Genomic DNA, 26321 nt, shown 5'->3' with positions numbered 1-26321 from the left:
ATGCATCTCAAAATGAAGTATAACTGTAATTGAAACAGCATATCATATATGAGTCTTTATTTAAGAGAATAGTCCTTTTTGATTAACCTTTCATGACCAAAGCATGATATTTTACAATTACAACAGTGTATTGTTTGTTCTGTGGGAAATACACATTTGCACTTTGGGTAATTACAGTAGGAAAGGGCAATTAATGACATATTGTACTGTACACCTCCGGTCCTGGTACAGCCATAATGTTAAAATGCACTTCTGAACATTTCCAGGATGTGTTTCAAAACCACAAACCCACAGCTACCTAGAATGACCCCTTTTAAGAATATCATTATGATTACATTGGCAAATAGCCCAGGTATAATTCTTCTTTGTGTGGCTTAAACACTACACTCCTGCTAATATGGAAGGTTGGGAAATGGCAAATAAGGGTAATTCACTGTAACAGAGAAATAACCTCTGGTGAGAGTGGTTTATTTATCATGTACAGGGGCACTGAGTTTCACTCTGGACAACTAAATGAGACATTTGACTGTCCAGAGCTGTACAAGAGTGAGACAGAGGTAGATCATCCTAAACCACAACTGAAATTGTTTTTATGATTGTTTCGATCTAAGCCTATCCCTAGACTGAAGAACAAACTCGGCACAAATTTATATGACATGTACGTCATTTTGGATGGTGTCCTGTAGTGGTTACGTAAATTTGTTTATGACTGTTACTTTGAAATGCAAGTGGCCACTGCTCTTGTAGCCTTGAGATGCGTACTTATCCTGAAGCGCAACAGTAGAAGGTCAAATACATCAGTAAAAGCTCTAGAAAATATTAGAAATTGGATAAGACTGTCACTACTGTTCTTTGCCACGCTGACATGCTGCTGGCCTAAACAGACTGAATTTTCAACATCGCTCTGTAATCGGGTGAAAGATTATCATTAATCTGTTTCAGACATTCAAATAATCTTCACCAGCGTCGCCCATCCAGCATTTCTTCAATCTTGCAAAAGACCACGATTACAACAGCGAAAAATCTCCTCTGTTATCCGAGATGATCAGATCGCTTCTCCGTTTGCGCTGAGAAATGCATGTCTTGACATGTTTGGCAGTCTGAAATACGATATACAAAGTTGATTTTTACAAACATATACGATTATTATAGCATATGCCCCCCAGTATGCATTTAAGAACAGTGTGTACTTGGGATGTTTGACAAGTTTGAGGATTTACCTCCACCGGGAGACGCAGGTGGAGTCCTGCGCTCTGTCGTCACTTCGCTCCTTTAAGAAACTCCCAAGTCTCACCTTTCTCCTCCCTTGATCAAAGGTAGCTCAGAGGCGTCTCACTCGTGATTGGATGTGTAGGGGTAGGGACCGCGATCACGTGACGTTCTTTCCAGCTCCAGGACGCCATTTTGGTGGAAAGTTTGGAATTTCTGATACATGGGAAGAAAAAAAGAGGGGGCGAGTGCGCGAGAAGTTTGACTTAAAGAAAAACTATCAACAATCGGAGAAAGGAAGTGAAAGAGAAACAGTTGTCGGAAACAACGGAATACGACGCGAATCCGCTGGTTGAACTTTGCATAATCAGCCTCAAACGGGATTTGTTATTTTGGAGGTCTTTTCCACTTGCACCGCTACCGTTAACGGCAGTTTCCCGACTGATGTGCTGGCATAAGTAGCTAGCTAGCTAGCAGTGCACAACTCAGCCCTGCTTTTTGCTAGTTGAGTACTGGTTTGCAATAGTTTGTATGGGATCTAAAGCCCCAGACAGCCTGGGAGCTCGCTAGATCGCAAAGACCGAATCTTGCATGTGTCTGGTGTGGCGGCGTCTCCTGTTCGCTGCTGTCAGGTCTATGAAGTGCAAATACTAGTTGGCAGGTTGGTGGAAGGGGAGGTGGTGTGTACTACGGCTCTGGGCGCCGAGATTCACATTGGTGTTCGTTTCACATCAAAGTATCGGACGGTGTATGAGCGATCGGGGGAGTAATTTTCGAGTTCCTTGCAGAAACGTCGGAAACTGCCATTTAGGACGTCTGAAAATCAAGGGGAAGTGTGATTGAGCTTTGGCTAGCTGGCTAATTGGGTAGCGACAGACTCTGACTGTTGGCTTGCTTGTCAGCTAGCTAGCTAGCTACACCTGGAGCGCTAGCCTAAACATGCCAGTACGGAAGAAAGGTGGGTGGCCTTTTTTGCTCAGTTTAACGTTATGGTTGGCAGATGGTTTCACGTGGAGGGCTAGTGACTATGGTATGTGGCTAGCTAATTAGGTATAGTGGATAGTTAGTCTTGCTGGCTAGTAACTGCTTTCTCACCTAGCAAGCTAACGTTAACTAGGGTGTGCAGTGATTGGGCAGTATACCGGTCAATGAATGACTGACAGCAGATGGGACGCAATGTTAACACGGAGACGGCTAGCTATCATTCTGGAGTTTGAACACTTGCATGAGGTTGTGATGTTTGAAAATACTTTACTGACACAGGACCCAAGTCAACGAACGTGCAAAGCAGCGTGTCAGATAACCAGCCACGTTATGTCAGATTCTCGGGGGGTAAAAAGATTCGGGTATGTTGAACATGTGCTGTGAAATGGATTTGGAATAAACGGCGGTCACTGTCTCATAGATGCTCAGCGGGCACTGATCCTCCTGGAGGAATATCGGACGAAACTCAACCAAACGGAGGACCGGCAACTCAGACACTCGATTGAGAGGGTCATCGACATCTTTCAGAGCAACCTCTTCCAGGCACTCATAGGTACACTTTTAATTCCTAATGTACCCCTCTGTTTTATTATGGTTTGACATGTTGGCTGCATATCTAAATGTTTTTAAATTGCAAACAGATGCGTATATTGAACAGCTGGCACTTATAGAGTAGACATTGTCTTGACCCCACCTTCTGGTCATCAGGCATGTAGCTATGTAATTCAGCTGGCTTTATGATACGTTTTACAAGCATTTAGTCCAGTTTGTAGAGTTTCACAGTCAAATGATCTCATTAAGGCCCGCAGTCTGAAATTATGATTATGTGGGCTTTAACTGTATGGAAATTTGAACTGTTGTCATTTCAATAGCTGGTTTGTCCCAACTAACTGTTTTATTTTTAAAAAGTTTCCAGTCATCTGTTGCATCATGCAAAGTTTCATGCAACCTTCATCCACAAAAAAGACTGGTTTTCTTATGAGGTCCCCACCCACCAGTATGGACTCTTTCAGCTGGGTTGTGACCTAATACCTAGTTAACACTACTCTCCTTTTGCACATTCTTGAAGTTGCTGTGAAACCACTTTGACCTCTGAGAAAGTTCCACTGTACCTCTTGTGATAATGGAGGCTGTACTTGTTGTATGTGTGTGAAACTTGAATAATCAGCTAGGGGGCCATTCAACTTTGTCAATAAGAACTGGGTGAGCTAATTAACTGCAATGCATGTCTTGCCCTTTTTTTAGCCAAATGTTTTGTTCCTGACACAGCATTTAGGCTAATTCTTTGTGTTCTTGATGTGTGTCTCCATCCATGAAGCAGATAATGAAGGTGGTGGTGGGTTCTTTGGCAGAAATCATTCCTGTGTGGGGTAAAAGTCGCTGGCCCTCACAGGAAGTTTTAAACTCCCCAGTGTGACTTTGATTCCCTTACTTTGCATTTGAAGACCATAGCTGCTATTTTCAGAAAAGCAGCCATTCTCATTGAGAGGTCTTACCCGAATACTCATTTTTACATGCTCAGTATTTCACTGGGGAATTGTTCTTTTCCCCTTTGTGGTGTGCATGATCTCAACAAAGGTTGCTTTTTGAGGTCTGGGCAACATTTCAAAGTGTGTCATTGCTGTCCATAGTTAGATATCTATTTCGAAAAGCGAGGGCTTTGCAACCTCTGTGTGCCCTTACTTGGTTTCTGTGGGTCAGCTGGGGAGCTTGTGGCAGTTTTTGGAAATGAAATGTCCTTTGCTGAAGTACCCAGTCACTTCAGGAGTATGAGAGTGCCCTCTTGTACCAGACCAAGAGTGTGAGCGCTAGCTACATGCTCAAAAACCACCTGTTCCATTCGGGATGCGCGCAAGTGTTCTCTGCTACAAAACGGGAGGCAAGCTGACGTGCATGAAATGAGAGAACCGAATGGCAGGAATGTTGAAGAACTTGTTTCAGTTTCCCTTAGGGTTTAGCTACATTTTGGCTGTGCTTCTTAAAAGCAAAACTTGTCTTATTAGTATGAATTCATGAAAGGTCATGAATTCATGAAAGTCCTTCGTCCAGTAATGCGTTCCAAGTGAACTAAATTTAACAGCTGCAAATTTTGGAATATAGTGGAAATAAAGTGTGGGTGCTTTAAGGCGCCATTCAGGCAAACTGTACAGTCTTCTAATAAGGGGAAGTTAACTATCGAAGACTGCTACCGTTTTGTACTGTATGCTTGGCTTTCCCCTCCTAAAATGCAAATGACTGTGTACACGTAAGTGCTCCCTAAAGTGTTGGTTTTAGTACCACACCATCCAGATGTCAGGGAATTTGCTGAGCACTTTAGAGGGATTGTGAGGGAAGTTGACGTAATTCATTTCAGTAGATTTTTTTTTAAATACTGTCTGTTCAGTGTCTGGTTTATTTCATGCTTTATTGTCCTTTTATGTTATTGGTGAAAAAAAAATCAATCAGTTGTACAAGTAAAAAGGATTAGCTCCTTGAAACAGGAAGTGTAAATAATCCCCTGTTAGACTGTTCATGTGCTGTCATGGTTACTTTTTGCTGTCAGAGATGGAGCATGCCACTTAGAACTAGGCTACAAGCAGAGCTATGACCAAATAACTCTTAAATTGATAAACGTGGATAGAGGTAATGTAGCCTGGCTTGTGATCACTCTGATGTTGTACATAAACTGCTGTGGAGTGTGATGAAATTAGGCAAGATTAGATTAGATGCATCATTTTAAGTGAAATGGGTTTTCCTGTCACTTTCCAAATGTGTGGGGGTAGGATTAGAGTTTGAATACTGGGCAGGTAGAGAGCGCTGCACTTCTGATGAAATCGGATGTTGATGGCTTTGGCCAGGTGATATATGCTGTGGTGTTTAGCTCAGATCCTCAGGTTTTCAATTTTGTTAATTATGATGTTGTGCTTTTTTGATTAAAAAAAAAAAAACAGAAAAGAGGTACTACTGCGGGAGCTCCCTTTTAACTACCAAATACTGATGGATGTAGCAGGCCTTTGGCATTACGCAGGAGGTATAATTTTGAGTATATTTGCTTCTAGTTTACAATCTGGATGTGTGCCGTGCCACCCAGCAGTGACTCTCCTGCAGCGGAACTTGCCCGCAGTGTTTTGACAGGCTGCAAGCAAAGCCACTAACCGAAATCTGAGCCGCTGGCACCACTTTTGTTTAATTGTCTGGATCAATGCAGCATCTGAAACCGATCTTTGCTCTCCATCCTTTTTTTTTTTTTTACATAAAACAAAAAAGACGTCTCTATCCATCAGTCAGTATATGCAATTGTAGTCTAAGGTACACATTGATCAAAAGATTTTTATTTAAAATTAAGATTCACAGTAATTTAATATGTCACATAATATTGCCTTATTTCTGGTTGCCATGTTTAACTGCAGCTCCATGGACCCACTGGACATTGGTCTGTATGAAAAATATATTCTGTTTCCATTCCATTGAATTATCTTTAGGTTCTGTTGGCTCCGGAATGATGTTCCATGTCAACCCCTTTTCCACACTGTCATTATCCCTTGGGTAAATGGCTAGCAACAGCTGCAGCTACAAACTAGCGGGTTAAAAAATAGCATCTGGCCCCTTGCTAGCAGCTAACAACAAGCACATGTAGCCTGCTTGTCCACGCATATTTAATGTTCTCATTCAAAAATTAAATAACATAAATTTTAAGTCAGTCCTACCAATTGATGATGTATTTAAATGTGAAGTGGTAGATGGCCCCATATGTAAAGTCCTCTTGCGTCTTTGTGTGAAGTTAACAAGTACTTGCAACTGGATGGTGCCATGGTCACACAGATGCTTTTAACAAGTACTTCACAGAATCCTGAGTCATAAACTGAACCAATATATGACCCTACCCAGTACTCTTTACCAGGAAGCTGAAACACCGGATTTTCCATCTGCTTTTGTCAAACAGGTTGAATTCACACGTGACCTCCAAATAGCTTCCTGTAATTTAAGTAAATGTAAGCAGTTCTCAAGAACTCATCATCTTCCCTGTTTTATCCTAATGCAATCAGGTGACATCTCTCTTTGCTTCATGGCCAAGCTTGAATAAGTCCACATGAGAAGGCATGACCTTGCGTGCCTTTTGACAGGCCCATGCATCATATGCGTAAACGCCCACTCTCATATGCATGCACGCACTTCATCCCACACTCGCCCTTCTTTCCCCCTGACTGCGCTAATGAAAAATGGATTTGTGCGACAGTTTCCCAGTCCCTGCCTCTCCACGATATGTGCGCTGTAACGGGCGAACAGAGTGTAATCCGTCTATTGACATGATTACCTCGGTCCTAATCCCCTCTGTGGTAAAGTTGCTGCTTTTTCACTCCGTGGCAGGGAGGAGCAGAGAGCAGCACGGAGCAGCAGGCGCACCAGTTTCAGCTCTGAATGAGATTCTGCGCCTGGCTCTTCCCTGGCCAGCGTCGGAGATCCATCTGGGGAAGCTAGTGTGGTTTACAGCCCCCCTTTGCTTTGTCCTTCCAGTATTCCCCCACATCTAATGCCTTCTGAAGTTATGGCACGGAGTGATTTGTGTTTATTAAGCTTGCTGAAGGCTTCACATAAATGCTGTAAAGGAGAGAACGTGCCAACTTGAATGTGAAGATGGAATTGCATAGCTGCCTGCATATTCTGAGCTTTGCTTGATGGTTGATCCTACAGGCAAAAATAAATATTTCTTCATTTGGCACCAGTTTAAATGGCCTTAACTTAAATGCTAATGAATGTTGACGGTGTACTTAATAAAAAATGTGATCTTCTGTCTTTGTGTTAGTTATTCTTTTCTTAGTGGCAATGTTTTGTATTGAAGACTTTGAAGAGTGTCCAGATCTACCCGTCTTTTTATTTGGAACAGTGTATCTGCCTGCAAAGGCTCTTTTACTCAGAGAACAAAACCATCTGGTTCTAAATAACAGTGTAGCATTTCTGTCACTTTTTCCTCACTAATCTGTGAAGTGCATTGCAAGCACTGCTTGCCTGATTAAAGCTTTATGTTTAGTGCTGAATACAGTTGGGAGGCTTTGAGCTTATTACAAAAAGCAGCAAATGAATTCTGTTTGGATGAAGAAATGCTAGCATTTCATCAGAATTGGCTGAAGTTAGAATTTTCACTGGTGATTGAATGTACTTTTTCCCCCCTCTGTCTCGCTCACTGTAAAGTCAGATGAATTAATAAGTGGAGAAGCGGTGTGCATAATTACTGGTGTTTAAAGGACATGCAGAATATTAGGTTAAGACCAGACAGTTGCTACTCATTTTTCCATGAAAATCAAAGCACTTTGCTAGCTGAGGGGAGACAAATGGTTGTGCCAGAGAGCTACTTTAATGCTTGTAGTTGGTTGAGACTTTTCTAATTGTCTAGTGCTTTTGATTGGATTTCTGTGGTTGTGCAACTCTGCCTTTTCAAAAGGCACAGTCTCAAAATATGCTGTTGATTCCATTTTTCTTGAATCTGACAACTCTTTAGTGTGTAAATGTGGGGCAAGCAATCAAGGTTATGCATATTGATGTTATATCAGGGGAGAACATTGCTAGAAGCAAAGAAGAACCTGCAATATTGTATATGCATCAATCATACTGCGTATATACACAATCCCTGAATCAATGCGTCTTCTGTGAGACCTTGAATATTTATGTTCGGTCTAACACCCATCATTAAAAAGGGAAGACAGGCATATGCATATGGTAATAATGCAGAACTCGAATAACTGCCTTAAAGGTTACGCAAGAACACAACATTGCAACAGGTCGTGCATAGGGTTTCCTGCAGTGCATATGTAACCAGGACATTTATGCACCGTCCTGCCAAGTGTGCCAGCTGAAAATGGCCATCAGAATTCCTTACGTATGGGAGGGGGATCGACACTAGCTTGGCTGTAAAGCAAGCGGCAGCCCACCTTTTAAATTTAGAACTTCACTTTGACTCATCGCATATGTTCTGGAGCGGCTGAAATAGCTTGATAGAAATGAGATGTCTGTCTGATCTGAAGCCAGTGAAAGGGCTGGCACTGTTGATAGCCACAGATTTCCCTGTGAAGCTGTCAGATATGACACAAAGCTTCGTTACACTTACTCATTGTGCTTCGTCAGCAGTCAAGCACAGCCAAGTTTTTCGGTATTAAGGAACATAATGAATTTTTTTTTCTATAAATTGAACTCCAGCCTTATTTTCTATCCTCATAATGGCAAACAGTTGTGTGTGTAATTGAAAAGGTTTTCTAGGTTAGTAGCGCTAACATGATTGGCTGTCCTTACTGTCATATGTGGCAAGGCAGTACCCCAGCCATATTTGGAGGGGGGACTAGTAGACGCCAGAATGAAGGAAACCTAAGCTCAAAGCAAGCTTTGTGGTCATTTTTACATGATCCCATAATGAGCTGAAATTTAGCCTACAGTGTGAGTGACCTGGCTATAAACAAACCACAAAAACAGTGATTCCTTAGGAAACTGGATTGGCTTTTTGACTCAGTCTTTCTGCTCTGCCTGAAGTCCCCGTTGTTAGTACTAAATTGTCCACCTAACAGTTTATCATTTATATTTGGAACGTCAAGCTTAATGTGCTTTTCAGTGTTAATGGTGATGAGTCTACCAAATTTGTCTGCCTCTATCTCGCTCTTTGGGCTCGCTCATTTGTTTTCATGTAAAGTAGGATGTATCCTCAGGCTAATGCGGTAGCCGGATCTTTGCTCTACTTCTTTCTTAATAACGGCTCAGGCTATATATAGGTAATCTTAGACGACAGGAGATGAAAATAGCTCTCAGGCACTATATAGAGGACGGGATGATCTTAAGCGTGCCCGTTTAATAACGTGTGAGCACGGTTGACCATTATTCGCATGATTTACACCATTAATTAATGTCGTTCACAGAACACATGCGCTCACAAAATCATGTTATGACAGTATATGTGCAGCTCGATTGATGTTCATTATGCATTGTGATTGTATGCTTAGATGGGTGGATTAAAGTAATGGGCTCTCATAGCACTTACGGTACTGCTAATATTACCCCAGCTAAACACCCCTGCTAAACTCAGGTTGTAATGAAAGAATCGGATAGCACAAGAGCCATCAACACTGTTTTGGTGCTTTAAAACACTGAATCTTGAGTGTTGTATTAGCATTTTTGCCTTGTGTGACACGTTATGTTTGTATTTTCGTTGCTTGGCAGACACTCTTACCCAGTGTGACTTACATAGATTACAGTTTTTACAAGTTGACCATTTATACTGCTGAATATTTTCTGAGGCAATTCCGGGATAAGTGCCTTACCCAAGGGTACAACAGTTGTACCCCAGCGGGGAATCAAACAGGGAACCTTTCAGTTATGAGCCCTGCTCCTTTCCGCTACACTACATTGCAGCCCACACTGCTGACAAGGGAGTTTAGAACATAAAAGGTCAGGTTCTGATGATTGAAGCAATATTGGCTCCAGTGTTCTCTTTTGGATTATAGACTGAAGATATTGTGTGAGAGTTTATAAACAGCAGGGTTGAAAAACCAGAGTGTTGCATGTTAGTTAGCAGTGCAGGGAGTTGGGAACATGTGGATTTCATGATGACTCTGGCTATGGGGTGTGAAGTTGCTACCCAGCTGGGAAGCAGAAATGATCAGCAACTATGACACTGTGGGCGGCGAGGATTATGTCTCATAGCTTGGGAATCAAGTCTCTGAATTTTGGTCTTTTCCCAGTTGAGAGAGGCCAATAAGCTCCTCGTTAATGACGCCCAGCGGTGACATTGTCAGTTTAATCTTGAACGGGCACGCTGATCACTCTGTCGGTGGTATCCAGCGCTCCTAATGAAGTGGAAATGTAGGTTAATCACTTACTTGCAAGTGCACTTTGGAGGAAATGGGCAAAAATACTGCTTTGAGATGTTTGCTTTTTTCGAATGTTAAAGCTTTTTTTGTTCGTATTACATTTAATGTGTGGAGTAGATTCTTAAAGTAGACTTCAAAAATATGTGCTGTGCATCCTGAAATTAAAAATGTATTTCAGTGTTTTTTCTTACTCTCCATAATCTTTGGAAATGACCTGATGTTAGCTGCCTAGCTCCTGAGGTTTTACAACAGTGCTGGATAGGCAAAATGATGGGCTTCATGGTCTGCTCTCTTCATTAAACTTTGTTTTTATGAAAGTGCCGAAAATCAGGGTCAGTTCAATGAGATCATAGTTTTTAACAGGTTACTCAAATCAGTAAAACACTGTACTGTATACACATATATTTCAATCTTAAATGTTGCTCAAATGGTGATGCTGAAGAGGGGGAAAAAAACTTAATTTCGTGTCTTTTGCATGAGACCCAATTTAAAATAATCATGGAATTACGATATCTAGATGGCAACTAGGCGATATGAAAATAATCTAAGTGAGCTACTTGGTGTTCAGAAATGCAAGCAAAACCCTGCACTGTGCGGTAGGGCCCTCTTGTCCAGCTTCTGATACCAGATGAGGCTAAAGTTGATGCTTGTGGTGAGGTCACACATGACCTCTTGAGACCTGAGGCCTAGGTGTAAACGTGAGCAAGGTTCTCCTGATTAAGTCATGTCAGCAGTCGGGCCCCGTTTGCTTGGCATTTGAGGTGAGACCGATTTCCACCCCTGCCTTCTACAGTGTAATTCCCTTAGATGCTGCAGTGTGACCTTAGAAGAACATTGTAATCCACCCCCATCGTCACCGTGTGCTGTAAGAGCATCATCTTATTACAGTGTCCACCTCGTATCACGAGATGCTGCTCTGTCCAGCACTCACTTGGAAGATGTCTCCCAAAGCCTGACTGAAGCTTTTCCTGGAGACTACACAATACTGTCATTTGCAAGTCGTTGAGGATTTACCCAAGATACTGTGTATACAGCAGAAAAAAATAACACATTGGAAACTGGCGAGCACTTACTCGTTCACTCCGGAGGAAATCCTTCGTTTTTTTGTTTTGTGGACCTAAGGTGGCTGCTGAAACACCTGCTCCCTAAATGAGGTCACACCCACATCAGATAAAAGGCACCGAATGTGAGGGTGTTTTTCTGCAGTGCGTTTGCTCTCATTAAGTCCCGCACTGACTCACGGAGGCCTCGTTCCCCTTGGCTCTACAGGAGCCTAGCTGCAGCAGCTCCATCTTGCATGTGTGCTGTCGGCAGCACGCAGAGAGGGTGGTGCAGTCCCTCACCGCGGCTTATTTTGCCAGATGGAGGGTTACGCTGGGCTGAGAATGGCATCATGTCGATTGTTTCATCAGAGTCTGTCTTTTTCGCCATTCAGCATGGCCTTTTTCACGATGATCCTGTGTTTATGCATTACATTACATATAATTATGTCATTTAGCAGACACTCTTATCCAGAGTGACCTACATAGGTTAAGTAACATTATTACATGTTATCCTTTTAAACAGCTGAATATTTACTAAGGCAATTCTGAGTTAAGTACCTTGTCCAACGGACAGCAGCAGTGCCCCAGCTGGGAGTTGAACCAGTAACCTTTTGATTATGAACTCTGCTCATTACCACTATGCTACACTGCCGCTCATGCCACCCTCTTGAACACCATTGATTCATATCTGCAAAGCTCAGCACCGTGGCCCAAAAGTAGCAGAGCACTGTCTGTAAGCACTTTATAACACATGACAGGAAATAAATAGTACATTTTATTTCAAGAGTGCAACACTTTTATTTGTTATACGTCGTGTTCATGAGTGTAAACTGAAACCATCGTCAAGTCGGAAAACAGAAGTCTGGATGAGACAAAAACTGCTCAGTGTCCCCGCTATGGGAACCAAAAACGGGAGCCTTCCGGCTTGAAACTCAGGTCCCTAAGAATCAATTTGTTTTGCGGCAGCGCATATCAAAGTGTTGCTTTGAAACGGGAGCTCTGTTTAATAGTGGAAATTAGATTTCTCAGCCTTTGTTGTTCAAAGGGCCAGTGATAAATGCATTATGTCACCTTTTCATTTTCGCTTAAGAGGTACACGGCTGCTGCTGGAGATGCTTTCATCATCCGCCTTTGAGCAGAGCACCTCAGAGGTGGGCGGGTTAAGACCCTGCCTGATTTGAATATCTGCCCTCATTGGATTAAGGCGCTGTGAGGAGGGACTGCTTAGCTGCTGTCATATTGGCGATGTAGTTGTGATTAGATTGCTGCACACGTACAGACACAAGGCTCAAAGGACTCCTGTTAAGAACTATACTCAAATGCATATACTTGTAAAAATTGCTATGTAAGTAATAAAACATTTATTTTTAAACAGATACACTTGGTATACTTTAATTTGGTAGATTTATTAAAAGGGAACAGATACATGAATTCTGCTGCTACAGCTGACAAACAACAAAAACCAGCAATATTTAAAGTATTTAGAGCAAATAATGTACAGACACTGCAAAGCCCTTTTTAATTTTCCAAACACAAGGAACATAAATTACATAAAGAATGGCAAAAGATACATGGTATTACCTTATATTAGAGGGTAAAGGAAGCGTTTAGATGGCCTAGAAGTAAAGGGAAAGCAAACTTATAGGGAACTGTAAGTTTTAAACAGGTGACGTTTCCGGTTTAAACTGAAAACTGGACCGGGGCGAGGCTGTTTCATAGCTCGGGTGCAGGCGTATTGTGCAAACGCCCTGCCACCTGTGGAGAGCTGTAGTGAGGAGGGAACGCTCGGGCAGCCGGAGTCCCCGGACTCTGAAGGACACGTGGGGCGCAGCGATAACGGTGCCGAGAGGAATGGAGGCACAGCATTGTGGATGGCCTTGTGAGTGAGGAGGAGCCCAGCGGAGCAGGGCAATTCATCTCTCAGCTCCCGCTGACCCTTTGATCATTGAAGAAAAACCACTATTAATGTACATCACAGATTTTGACTACTTAGAAGTTAGAACTGCAGAGTAATGACATCCACAGCACTGGTAACATACGAAAATGTAGCCTAATCACACGTTTTGTCTTGTTTTGGCATATATTTACTGTATGTCTGTATGCCTATATGTTGTTCCTGTTAGTTGGCTTTCCTCATTGTTATCTATTATGGACCTGAATTTTATTTATTTATTTTATTTTTTTGTTTTTTATTTTAATTGTTTAACAAGCACTTAGCACTTTTCTAAAAAAAAATAACCACACATGATAAATCAAAGGGAATGATATTGCTTTATTCTGAAAGTGATGAATAATAGCCGTGCACATTTTATAAAATGTGTCTGAATTGTTTATATACATGTGCATAATTATTATTTGCATGTTGTTTTATGAGTATGAAGTGGTAAATGTTTAGCCTGCCTCCATCATCATTTTTGCATTATTGACAGCTTTATTGACATATCAGACCCCAAGCTCTTTCAGTATTAATTGTAAATTCTTGGTTTGAGTGCCATTAATCTAAATCGCATGGTAATTTGATTTTGGTCTTAGGGCCATGAAACATTCTGTCATTTTCTGACTTTGTCATCTTCTCAATATTTCTGAGTATTTCAGGAGATCCTAGTCCATCTGACCAATATTATTCTGGAAGAACTGCAGAGATGTAGCAGCACAGGCAGGGAGACCAGTGAGGAGAGAGTTGCAGGAGTCCAGGAGGGAGAGCACCAGGGCCCGGAGTGGGGGCTGAGTGGAGAAAGTTTTTCCAAAGAAGTACATTCTTGAGATGGTGTAGAGGAAGAATCTTTTGGCCCAGCTCATGGATGCAGTGCTCTGAAACTTTCCTAAAGTAAAACAATACCTGGACAGAAGTTCCTTGTTGAGTTTTTTAATGTTTTTAACAGTTTTCATCATTTTCTCTTGGAGAACTTGCTTATTAAGAGTGGTATCAAGTCTTCTACTAAATCGTTTCTAAGGGCATCATTTTTTTTACGTTTCTGTTGTGTGGTGCAATCTCAGTTTGGTCCATAAGGATTTCAGTATCTGCCTTAGTTAAAAAACAAGTTTGCTGTTAATTTGACATTTAGCAAGAGATTTCACTGTGCATCTGATGAAAGGCACTAGCAAAATAGTCTCTGAAAGTATAAATATTTAAATAATCTATTAATAATTTAGCTACTTCTAAACTGGATAAAACATAAATCCTTATAAATTGCACCATGATTTCAGACCCCAGGTTTTGATGAACTCCTTGTATTAGATTCCATACTAAAATATCCTTGTTACTTTAAAAGGGCCAGACGCGTGAAGATTGCAGAGGAACCGCTCTCTGTCACACATGACGCATTTTCTTTACCCTTATTCTTTGAAGAAAAAACAAAGAAGTGAACATGTAATGTTCATTTGTAATTTGCATTTGAATGCATTTAAACTGGAGACCCAGTTGACCCTTCAGTAATCCTTGAGGCTCATTGAGTGGAAAGCATTCCTGGCAGTAGAATCCTGCTGTCAGCATCCACAGTTGTCATCTTTTGAATGGGAATGAAAGTTACTGTTCTCAAGGATAAAGAAAATGTAGTAGTGGTATTTCAGTAGAAGTATAACCATGTGTATACTCATTGCAGTTTGGATTTCTGGTCTGTGTTGAGTAGTTCTAATTTTCATTAGTGACATTTATTATCAGTTCGGTATTATGGTAACAGAAATGAACAATGATAAATGTATTGTAGTGTTGCAATTTTATATGTATGTGTTTTTATACGTTTATCAGAGGTTTGGCCTCAGCTGCCAGCCAGACATCTTACTACAAGCTTATTTCAAATGCAGTCGGCTACTTTGAGCAATTGTCAACATCTTTCATAAAGAACTCATTGACAAAACAAGAAATAACCGGTTTCTGTTGCAACTTGAATCGACCTGTCCTGAATAATTCATACATTCTGATCCCGGAACATGAATTTGCTATCAAGCATAGAGATTAGAGTAAGGTACAGAATATGTTGTGCACAGCATCACTCAGCAGTTACATTGCTTGCTTGGATTACTGGAATGAATCAGTTTTACTGGACAGTGATCTTTCCATGACAGCATTGTGGCACATTACATTTCAGTGTGACACCAAGTTTGTTGTGAACCACGCAGACTTTCCTCTGACTTCACCCAGCAAGTCCAACTCTGTCCCACGACATCATGCCATTTAAGAGGAAAGCAGAAGCTAGCTAGCAGAAGCTGGTGGACAGCAGACAGTTAACATCTTTTATTAATAACAGACCGGTTGGTCAGTTTATTTGATAGGTCACTGTGGTTATCTGTAGTTTTATTGTACCAAGACATGTTAAAAGTTAAGCGCGCAGAAACATCAATGTGAGTACATTTTTAGGCATTGAGCAGACATTCAGTTATTAAGAAAGTGCTTGTGTCTACAGTGAGAATAAATATAAATTTTAAACTTGAGCAGAGATGAAGGAAGAAAGCTGGCTAAATTAACAAGCTAAGTAATACCTAGCTGTTCGGTACTGCAAAATCTATGGAAGTGACCTCTGACTTCCACATTAGCCATTGTAAATACAAGGAAGATGAACATCTCAACGATTTTTTTTTTCCAGTGTGCCATGAATAAAAGAATTTGAATCAACCATAATAATCTTTTAAAGCATGAGTGCAAAACGGTGGCAGTGATGAAATTACATGTTCATATTCTGTAATAAAAACACAATGGAGTTGTTGTACCGGGCATTTTCATTGTAACTTACACCTCTGTATCACTGTTGACTGTGGATGTAACAAAGACAGGCGGAACAACCCATAAACTACACTGGGGAAATAACGTGTGCTTTTATGGGAAACTGAGTGGACTCGAATTCACCAGAAGCCACCAACTTGGGCAATTCCAGAATATTTTTTCTGGGGACCTTGACCCCCTGACCTTCCTGTCCTGCAAATCCAGCTGGCTACATTCATCTTTTAGCCTATTAATGAAAAATTGAAAAACAGTTTTATATTTATATGAATGTGTGTGTATTTGCCTGTACATAAGAGTTTGGTGTATTTGTTTTATGATACCTTGGTATTTGTGCGTGTTGCTGCTGACAAGATAATTTCCCTCTAGAATTCTTCTAGTCCATTCCACCTTGCTAAGAAACAACTATACAGAGAGGTAGGTGTCTCAGAGGGTGCAAAGCAGTCTTTGCTAACATCATTTAAAGGACTCTTTGTACGAGGTTTGTTCTACTTACTATACACTGTTTGCCTCAGCCACGACCCCATACCATGCAGATTTGCATTTGAGACAAGATTAAAATCCGAGGGTGGTTCACTCAGTTATTATGTTTTCTTGCAGATAAGGTACAGTTTTATACAATAAAAAAATGTGCTAAATCAAGAAAGGGGTTGATATTATCAATAGAGATGACTCAAGGAAAAGGATTATATGAAGATGGAATTTTTTTTTTTTTAGATGTACCCAGAACCCGACTGAAAAAGTATCAGATAATTCCTGGAGACCTTAATCTGTCATAATAATGGCTCACTTCAAGTATGATTTCTTTTTTTTTTTTTTGGGAAAGATACTTTGAATTGCATCTCCAAAATAAAGTGTCAGTGAAGAGTCACTTCTCTTTTAGGTTTTAAACGGCCACTTTGATGTATCGGGCCTTCTTTGCATCTCTGCAGGTCACACGAGGTATCAGAAGACTGTAGTTAAATCCACCCTCCCAGCTTCTGCCAGTGTAATCGTCTCCCGTGGTTTAAGTCCTTTTGAACTAGCGCAGCGAGGCTTACGAAAACACAACACTCAGTTCTTTGCCGTTTGATTACAGAATAGGCTGAGACCACTCTGCCCCCTTCAGTTTTCCTGGCTTTTTTACAGGACACGATGTCTGTGGCCGAGTACTTCAGCCGTGTATTACAGGAGCTGTTGAATGAGCTTCCTGACGTAACGGTTTGAGATTAGGGCCAGACCAGTATGCGTTGCTTTGCCAAATTGATTAAAGGCCTATTTAGTGCTTAGCCGAATCATTCCTGCGGGGGCTGAGAGTTTTCTGTTGACTGGGCCATCATTTGCATTGCATATTTTATGACAAGTGTGAATTTGGCTGTTTGAAGTGTGGTTTACCAAAATGCAAGTGATCTTATGTAGTTATTTGTGATCATCTGGTTCATGTTTGTTTATATTTTACTGCTATTTTTTATTCATACTCTTTATTTCCAGTCAATTTAGTTAGGTGGCTCTGTACACAATTCCTCCGAACTGCTCATATAAATGATTTGTATTCCTTCCTTGTTTAAGTGCTTTGTGCTACTACTGTTTTTCTCCCTCACCATGTTGATGTCAGCTTGAGGAAATCATCGAGTGATTTGTTTTTGGTTGTCGACTTGGCCTCACAAGTGCTGGTTGGATCCGAATAATCCCCTAATAATCCCCCTGCGTCCCCCGTATAGATTCAGTTTGGAATGGACCTGAACATGAGTTCTGTCAGGTAGACGACCATATTAGGAGATGTGAGGATGGCGGCTTCAGCCACGCAGAGAAACCTGAGCCGAGGGAATCCCCCCGCCCAATGCGTGTTATAAAAATATTTATTCTAATTACACTCACGCCTCCATGTGATCCAAGAGCTATTTTCAGACCTGTGCCGCAGCCTGTGTCACGCAGGGAAGAATTCATTCTCTGTTGCTTTCGTCTGCTGCAAGGGATCAAAGCACAGTGAATCCGCTGTGTAGGAGAAAGAACCCTCATCAGCTTTGATTTTCTAAGTACTCTTGGTTATATATATATATATATATATATGTTAGACAATCTAGTGATTGCTTGCTCTTGTTTAGAGAATACTTCACAGGGGACACTAGATAGTGAGTGCATAGCTTTTTACTTTGTACTGGCAGATTTATGATGAAAATTGAAAACCTAAAAAAAAATGGGTTTAAAGATTGTCCCAGTAAACACGTCTGTATTGTGAATGTATATATTTTGAAATAAATTACTGAGTGTAAAGTCAACCTTTAACAGCACTGAAATTTGCAATTTGAAGAACAGAATTCAGGAAAATTGAGATGCTGAATGTCAGATGGCAGAGAGATCGCAGAGTAGAGGTCTGTTCTGACGTGGTGGCTCAGGGTTATACTGGGTCGCACTGCTGTAGTATACCATAGTGGGGTGCAGCATTGCTCTTAAATTGGCAAGAGAGGGGGCCTGCTGATCATATCAAGGGTTTTATTTACCAAATGCTTTACTTTTACGTGTTGGGATCATTTCATGTAAGCGTGGTTCCATGTGTGGCTCAGCATTGCCTGTTTGGATGAGGGTAAACACCTGACACTTGCGTGATTGTAACCTGATGAACCTCTGAAGGCTGTGAATGACCTTCAGAGACCTTCCACAACGGCCCTGAATCAAGACAGAGAACACATCTCAGTTCTTCGTAGCTCAACACTTTAAAAATGTGTGAAGCCAGCCATGTACGCACATGTGAACTATGTGAATGTGTCTGAAAGATATAATGTAAAAGAAAAGCAAAACATCCCTTAAGTGTTTGTCATACTGTATGTAAAAGTAGGCTGTTCGGTGTTTAGCCCAATACGCTTCAATAGCCAAGGGTAATTTTTTACTTATTCAGGCCTGTGATGTCGCAGTGCAGATCAAGGCAAGAACTTCTCCATCTCTCCCGCAGATATCCAGGAATTTTACGAAGTGACCTTATTGGACAATCAGAAATGTACGGAGTCTCCGAAGCCAGCCGAACCCACGCCCCCAGTCAACCTGTGGGACTTATCCAGCCTTCCAAGCACAACTGTGACTTCACAAACCCTGCCCAGCAGCCTTAGCACCAGCATAGAGGTAAGGCATACTGAGATGGTCTTGCTTTGCTGGAATGGGTCAGTAGTTCCTGGAAACGTCTCTTTTTTTAATGATGTGTTGTTTGCTGGTGGTCCCAGAAATACCGACCCTGACATGACCAGCTGTTGCCACCTTTACACTGCTGGTAAACAGCAGCACAAATCTGCTCTTTCAGAGCTTTGGTTGACTTTCTCTTTAGCCATGTTGATTTCTTTCTGCTATTTCAGACAGCGATTAACTCTTTACATTCTCAAATTGGAAATGACCCATAGTGGGGAAAAAACCTTCATGAATGAGGCCTGTCTTGAACAACTACATTTTTTTTAGAAACTGAAGTTTAGTTTGTCAAAGACTAGTGAGATTGGGTGGTATAGTTTTTTGTTCTGCCTTTGCAAACCATCAGTGTAGAAGTGCAAGCAACTCTTGTGTTGAAATTTCTGCTTTGTTATTGCTGGGATATGAATGGATAAATTGTAGAGCTGCTGAGAGAATGAGAAGGTAACGTCTGTGTTTTGTTTTTTTTTTTTTTCTTTCTGTTGGAAGAATGTGTCTCTTTTTTCCTCAATATCTGTTTTGTTTTGAATCTTCCACAACATGGTGACAACTGTGTTGTGACTGTGGCTTTTAAACTCATTGCACAAAGAATGAATAAAAAGATGTTCCTGCAGAAGAGGGATATGTTTGGAAGCATGAAAGCAAATATATTGTAGGTGTATGTCTCTGATTTCAAATATTCTCAAATCTCAGATGGAATGTGGAACATTTCGCATTCTTCTGTATTCTCTATGCATCATCAGTTGGAGCTCTGGGTCACATGACCATGTGGGCCAGAGGGGAGAAGACAGTGTCACGAGATGCATTAGTTTGAAACTGAAATGAAGTGTGTTTGCATTTTAGAAAAACACAGGAGGCTTACATGTGATAATCATTGGATATGGTGGGTTGAGAACGCCATAAAGCAAATGAATGTAACAAAATTACCCAAGTAGTAAGAAAGTCAATAACATTTTCCCCAAATGCCTCTCACTCACTCGGCCTCTTAAGTCCATTACATCATCTCTGCCTGTGTGTTCCATTGAGAAAACATTCTGTCTCTCTCACGGTAATCTGTACGAAAGTGCTCACCATTGAAGAGATGGAGCAGATTAGTGGTTTGATTTATTGGAGGGGTTGCACAGAGGGATAAGCTCTCTGTCCATCCCCATTCCCGGCTTGTGGGGTGGGTGTGCTGTACGTGACAACGGAGAATTGCACTGCCTTGTTTTTTACTTACAGAAAATAAGATGAGTTATGTGGTGAAATGTGATGGAAACAGATCACTTCTTCCCCCATCCCTCCCTGATTCTAAAAACCAAAAATGCTGACTCGCATTGTTGCCACGTCGGGGGAGATATTTATTGAAATGCAATTCTCCTGTAAATGGGAAAATTGAATTACGCCGCCCGGTTGTCGGCAGGCTTAAACATAGTGCTGACGGAATGTAATTTCGCAGCAGTGCTGTTGTAGTTTGGTGTTGTAGCAGAAACAATACTCTTAACGGCTTCAGGAAAAATCGATTCTGGCACGGAAGATGCCCTCAACATCTTGCGTGTAGCAGTAGACCTCATGAAGAGCAAAGAGTAATTTACAAACATTGAGATTACCGGAGCATATGATTTTACTCATTATCTTGGCAGTTAAATCCTCAGGCTTTCTCAAAACAGGTGTGTAGTATATGGGCAAGTGGTTAATTACCTCATTTAATTAGTGGTGGAGCAGCAGCTCTGATGGCCCTTCTGATCATCATAAACACACACAACCAAACCAACAGCTATCATGCTGCACTGGTTTTCATTTCTCCCCAAATCTAGGGTCCAATTTCTTGGGACAGTTTGGAGGTAAAATCGCTTGACGTCTTAATTTGGTGTTGTGCATGGGTGATTTGGAGGACCGTCCAAAGTGGGGCTATTTGGAGATGAAACAAGTATCTAGATGCCTCTCTGTAGTGTTCCCTATAGAGGCCTGGCACAGACCAATCACTGCACTACAAATGGGTTTCAGGAGCCGGCATAAGCAGGGCATACTGGTATAATATCATTTTGTTGTATGTTATTTGTATAATTTAGTCATTCTGAATGAATTGTATCTGCTTACTGTATACAGTTTGGGATATTTAGGAGAAACTTATTCTTGTCGATGTTCTGACCATGCTTTATTTTGTAGTTGGACGGGGAGTCTCAGGGCCTCATGGTTGGGGAGATGAAGACCTGCCATAGGCAGAGAGAGAGGGAAATGAGTGCCACAGAGATAGGGGGGCTTCGTGTGACGGACAGTGAGAGCCGCAGACGTTAATGCCCCTTTTTCTGTGAGCCTGATTGAATAAAAAGCCTTAGGGGTGACAGGTCAGATAGATGCAGGGCCACGCTGTCACTCACAGATCCACACATGTGTCAGCGGCACAGCACCAAATCAATCCCCCACACACCATCACAGCAAGGCGTGGGAAGCAGAGCACCTCTTGAGAGCAGGGGTTCAGAAGGACTCATTTGTTTGCCTGCGATTACATGCACACCCATTCCTTCGAAAGGGAAAAGGCAGGAATTTTTAGACTGAGGACCATGCATGCGACATTCACGCTGTCCTCTCAGCTATGTGTTGTTACATAGTTTCCACGGGTCCTCTTAAAGCTGTGATGTCCTTCCCTACCAAGCTTGAAATTTTCTGTTTGTTCTTCAGCGCTGGCTGTGTGACATATTTTCGGCATTCTCTTTTGCATGTGAATGAGCAGATCAAACGTCTGGGCATCACATGCTGTACATAAATACTCATTAAAGCAACATCGTCACCTTGAAGTCACCATCAGTATTATTCCTTTATGAGTCAGTAAGTGATTCACTTAAGCAGTTTATTTTAAAAATGGGCATTTACCATTACTTTATGGCTTTCGTATGCTGTCTTTATTTATTCTCTTAGCTGAAAAAAGCTTCCGTTTTTACATGTATAGTATTTAAATCTGACATTATCCTTAATGAACTACAGCTTTTCAGAAAGTCCTGTTTATATGATTATAACTTTTTAATCTTTAATTACATGTCAGAAAGTTTGCACATTTCTGAGTGGGCAGGAGTGAATGAGAGCAGATATGTGGTAAATAAGTTTTGTTAACCGTTCAACAATTGAATGTCTTTTTTTCCCCTTCCTCCTCTTCTCCTCTTCCCTGTGTATAACACTGCTTCTGTAGGAATCTCCCCTCCTAAACGAAATACTACATGTGCTAGGAAAGTCTTTGTCTTCCGAGGCCGCACAAGTAAGTACCGCGCTCAGCGGGGCGGGGCATCTCCCATCGCCGCATGCCTGGCGATCTCATCCCCCTCAGCCTCATGGTGTGGTGCACCGTGCCGGGCGGGAGGCACCCCCGCCTCCGGTGGCTTCAGCTTGTTGGCTGGATCACATGTCATCAGTGGGTCCATTCATCCGCGGCCAGCGCGGTTCTGCTCAGCGTTGCACAGCTCCCGTCTGTCCTGGTCAGTGCAGGGTCAGACGTCCCGGCTCGAACGGCGTGATCGTCAACCAGCATTTTTAGCACGAGGATCCTACGGTCACGGAGCAGGCCAGTTGCATACAGGCTGCTATAAAGCCACGTTCAATAACTGTTATTGATTGTCCTACATGAAAGCCTCCTGCTTGTCCCAGCTGTATGATAGTGGAGTGGAGTCACAAACAAAGGCTGGAGTTGTGCTTCTCTGACCTGAAGGGGTGGTGGATGTAGTGGAGGGATGGTACTGTGTGGAGTGCTGGTGGTGGTACGTGCTGGAGAGCAGCGGCACATGCAGGCCTGGTTCTTAATGTCCTCAGTGACTCTGGCTTAAAATGTACAGCACAGCTGCTGCTGTCGGCGGCACTGACAGCAGCATGATACCATGCCAGACCTGAGGCTCTCAAAGGGCCCGATGTGCTGCTGCTTAGCATACTGCTAATGGACTGCTCAGACGTGATGGGTTTCCTCCTAGCCAGATTCTGGCTGATCAGAAAGATGCAGCGTCTCCAAAGGGAGCTGTGCTGTCTGTTTGAGGATGGTATGGATGTGCAGCTTGAAGCTGGTGAATCCTAGAAAATTTTTTTTAGTGCTCTGCTGCTTTGGAAGTACCCGTTACAAGGTTCGTCTCTGCTGAAGCGTTCGTTCCGATCTGTTCTGGAAGACACACAGAGGCAGCAGGAATGAGAGACGCTCCCTCAGAAGCAGAGAATTAGTCACAGAACCTTGGACACATAAAATATTTATCTGAATGGTGAGCAGTGTGTTCTGGTTCTGTGTGGTGTTTACGGAGGCTGTAGCTCTTTCAGGCCTACTTTGTCTCTTCCTGCACGTCACCGTTCAGTCACAGAGAGTCACGCAGATGTGATTTGGGGTTTTTTTTGTCTTTATTTTGGGTTACGCCTGATTAGCAGAGTGGGAAAGTTAGCACAGTTGGGGTAGTCTCACGGTCAAAGAAAAAAAAGCCCTTTGTCTCTTGGTGTTTTGAAACTGTTCTTTCACCCACAGCAGTGGAACATCATGTTTTAGAGATCCACAAACACAGTACAGACAGGTCACAACGCTGATTCATTTCTCTGATAAAACCCACAGTAACTTAAATGGTAAATTTCCAACACTCTCATCAAAGGGCATCTTATTTCTATTTCTCTGGGGGAAAATAGTAATACATCTGCTGATGCTTAGGGCGTAGTATACATGGTGAATGGCAAGTCTGTTTAATTCCCCATATTTTATGTTCACGCAGGAAGGATTATGCTTTTACTCACAGTGAAAATAAAAGTAGTAGTTGTCATAGACCCCAGGATGTGATGATCAGTTTGAGATAATGAATATCCTGTACAGTGACACACAGAGGCACTGTCCTTCATGTTGTGGTTAAAATGAGACAGTGGTTATTCAACAGAACGTCTGTCCCTCGCTCCTGACATAACACCTTACAAGCGTTAGACTTTTTTTTCCCCCTCTGCAATTTGCATTTTTATTGGTTTGTATTTCTGTATGGATACCTCATTTCAGTATTGTACATTTCTTTTTTCTGACTCATGCACTTTGAATGAAAAAAATGCTAATTAAGAAGGGACAAGCATGGGAAGATAAAGAAATAGTTATTCATGAACCTATTATCTCAGACACACTTTACAAAGATCGCCCAGGCGTTTGAGTCACTCTACTGGATGGAAGTGACATTTGACTTCGCATTTGCACTTTCTTTCTAAGACAGGCGTATTCTACCAGACCACAGAAGGAAACAAGTCTTGTGGTGCTTAGTTCTGTTTTTTTATCTGCCACGCTGCTGTGTCTGCAGTTCATTTTGGGGAATTTAAAATTTTTAAAAATTCTAATATGGAAAGAAGTGCATAGAATGAAATGTGCTAAATAATGTAACCTCCAACTCATGTCTGTTTGTAGCCTTTCTCATGGTGGCTATGTCTGTGGTTACCACTGTAAACCAGTTTTAGGCAAAAGCATTCTCACCTGGTATATTTTATTCCTGCACATATGAGCAATATTCATCATTCACATGGCTCCATTCTGTTTTAAACCTGATAAAAGGAACTAAACTAACTTCTGGTTTTGTGTTGAGTAATGAAAAATACATAGTGAATATATGAATTCTAAATGAGAGAGTTTTTTTTATCCGGTTCTTCATCTTTCTTCCATTTGGCTGTCAGCTCTTTTCTTCAGAGTGCTTCTGTTTGGGGATTGCAGCAGCACACTGCAGTTAGCAGGGCATGCTTGCCTATATGTGATTGCATTTATCTGGCTCATTATGGTTTGGTTGTGTTTGGCCTTGATGGAATAAAGGAATGGCTCTCCGTGGCCCTAGCAAAGTGGAAGAAATGACAATCCCCACTTCCTAGCAGGCTTATACAACACAGAAGGATGGAGATCCATTATGTGTTTGTCTCAAAACTTTTCTCATCAAAAATAGTGCTAAGCTTGTGACCGTAAAAGTTTGCATGCAATAGAAGAATTTGTATGTCAGCAAATATTAGTTTCCATTAGCGAAGATGTCAGAGAAGAATGGAAGAATTGGTAATTGCAGCAAAATGCATTGATTGAAATGGCAACATTAATGTATTATAATCCAGGTTTGAAAGGTTGGCTCATAAATATCTGTACAATATAGTACAATATAGGTATGAACATAGAATTTGAACAACTGACTTGTTTTGCTGTTATATTCTTTGTGTTGATAGAATAGAGGCCAAAAATGGGCACAGTGACATTAGGAACCACAATGATTTACAGTTTTCTACAAGTCATAAATGCAGCTGTGTGTATTAAAAAAAAAGCTGAGACATTTGCAGGCAGAATGGGAAGGCACACATACACTTCTACCAGGTTAAAATCAGGTATGGTCTGACCAGGCTAATGTTTTAGAGATATTTGAAAATATAAATTTATTCTTCACGCAGTTTCCAAAAAGTATGTATTGTGGGGAAAAATGTATTGTACAGCTGTATTGGCGCAGCTGTACCATCTCCAAGTGTAGCTGGCTCTTGTCCCAATTGTCATCTTGTAACGATGCTCGTAAATAAGTTACAGTGAATCACACAATAGAAGGAATTTTATCATTTCATAATAGTAGCATATGAATGATATGTGGTCCATATGGCAGTCGTAAGTTCTTAAATTTCTGTGCTATATTTATAACATTATGGATCATAAATAAATTATTAAACACAGTTGTGCTGCCTAATAACACTGCATTTGTTCCCATATTGTTACGTTTACCTGTCCAAAATGGCACTTTCTTTTTTTTTGCTATAATTAGAAAATGAATTATTCATATTGAGTTAAGTAATAAGATATTGCCCTCTTGGATTCGTTTGCTGCTGAAATTGCCTGTTTCAACTGTTACACGGAGTTATCACAACTTGCAAGAGGTGTAGGAGTCTAAATTGTGCGTGCGTTTTAGAAGAAAAGTGATTTCTTTTTTAGTGTCGATGCCATCACGTTATTGCTCACTGGTTTAAGGGTGACCTAATGGCTTGTCTTGGAGGCAGTTTTTGCATCTATGGCTTTAAATGTCCGCACACGCCTCACTCTCGCGACTGTTTTAAAAATAGATTATTCCCTGTCGCATTTATTCATATTTGATTAAGGTGCTGTCTTTTCTTTTTCTGTCATACATCCCGGGGAGAGATTTGGTTTTCGTTATATTGTATCTCATTTATAGGGTGCAAAAAATCGTTTTTTAAGACCCAAATAAACAGACTGTCCTCGCGCTTGCAATTTCACAGAGCCCTGCACTGCTGCGCTCCTGATTCTCGTGTCATATGATGATAGCTGATGGCGCTTGTCTGCTCATAATTAAGTCACGGATCAGTGAAATGTTGCCACTTCAGCTTAATCTGTTCCCTCTGTCTTTATAAGGAATTACTCATATGACATTTAACGGGGCGCAGTGCAAGGGAACAATT

At 41.4% G+C, this 26321-nt stretch overlaps 1 protein-coding gene across 8 annotated transcripts in view; it reads left to right on the top strand.

Moving 5' to 3' along the window:
• The first annotated feature begins 1415 nt into the window (after positions 1-1415).
• Positions 1416-26321, top strand: part of LOC118795688 (discs large homolog 1-like protein) — a 149368-nt gene continuing 124462 nt past the window's right edge. For all 8 annotated transcript variants that reach the window (XM_036554357.1, XM_036554359.1, XM_036554356.1 and 5 more), the window contains exons 1-3: positions 1416-2167; positions 2615-2746; positions 18712-18878. In XM_036554357.1, coding sequence (XP_036410250.1) covers positions 2149-2167; positions 2615-2746; positions 18712-18878 — 318 coding nt within the window. In that variant the 5' untranslated portion in view covers positions 1416-2148. The remainder of the gene's footprint in view (positions 2168-2614; positions 2747-18711; positions 18879-26321) is intronic.

Source organism: Megalops cyprinoides, chromosome 20 (genome assembly GCF_013368585.1).
Source record: "Megalops cyprinoides isolate fMegCyp1 chromosome 20, fMegCyp1.pri, whole genome shotgun sequence".
In the NCBI taxonomy this organism is placed as follows: Eukaryota; Metazoa; Chordata; class Actinopteri; order Elopiformes; family Megalopidae; genus Megalops; species Megalops cyprinoides.
Note: the sequence above shows the minus strand (reverse complement) of the source record. Positions and strands in the feature narration are given on the sequence as shown.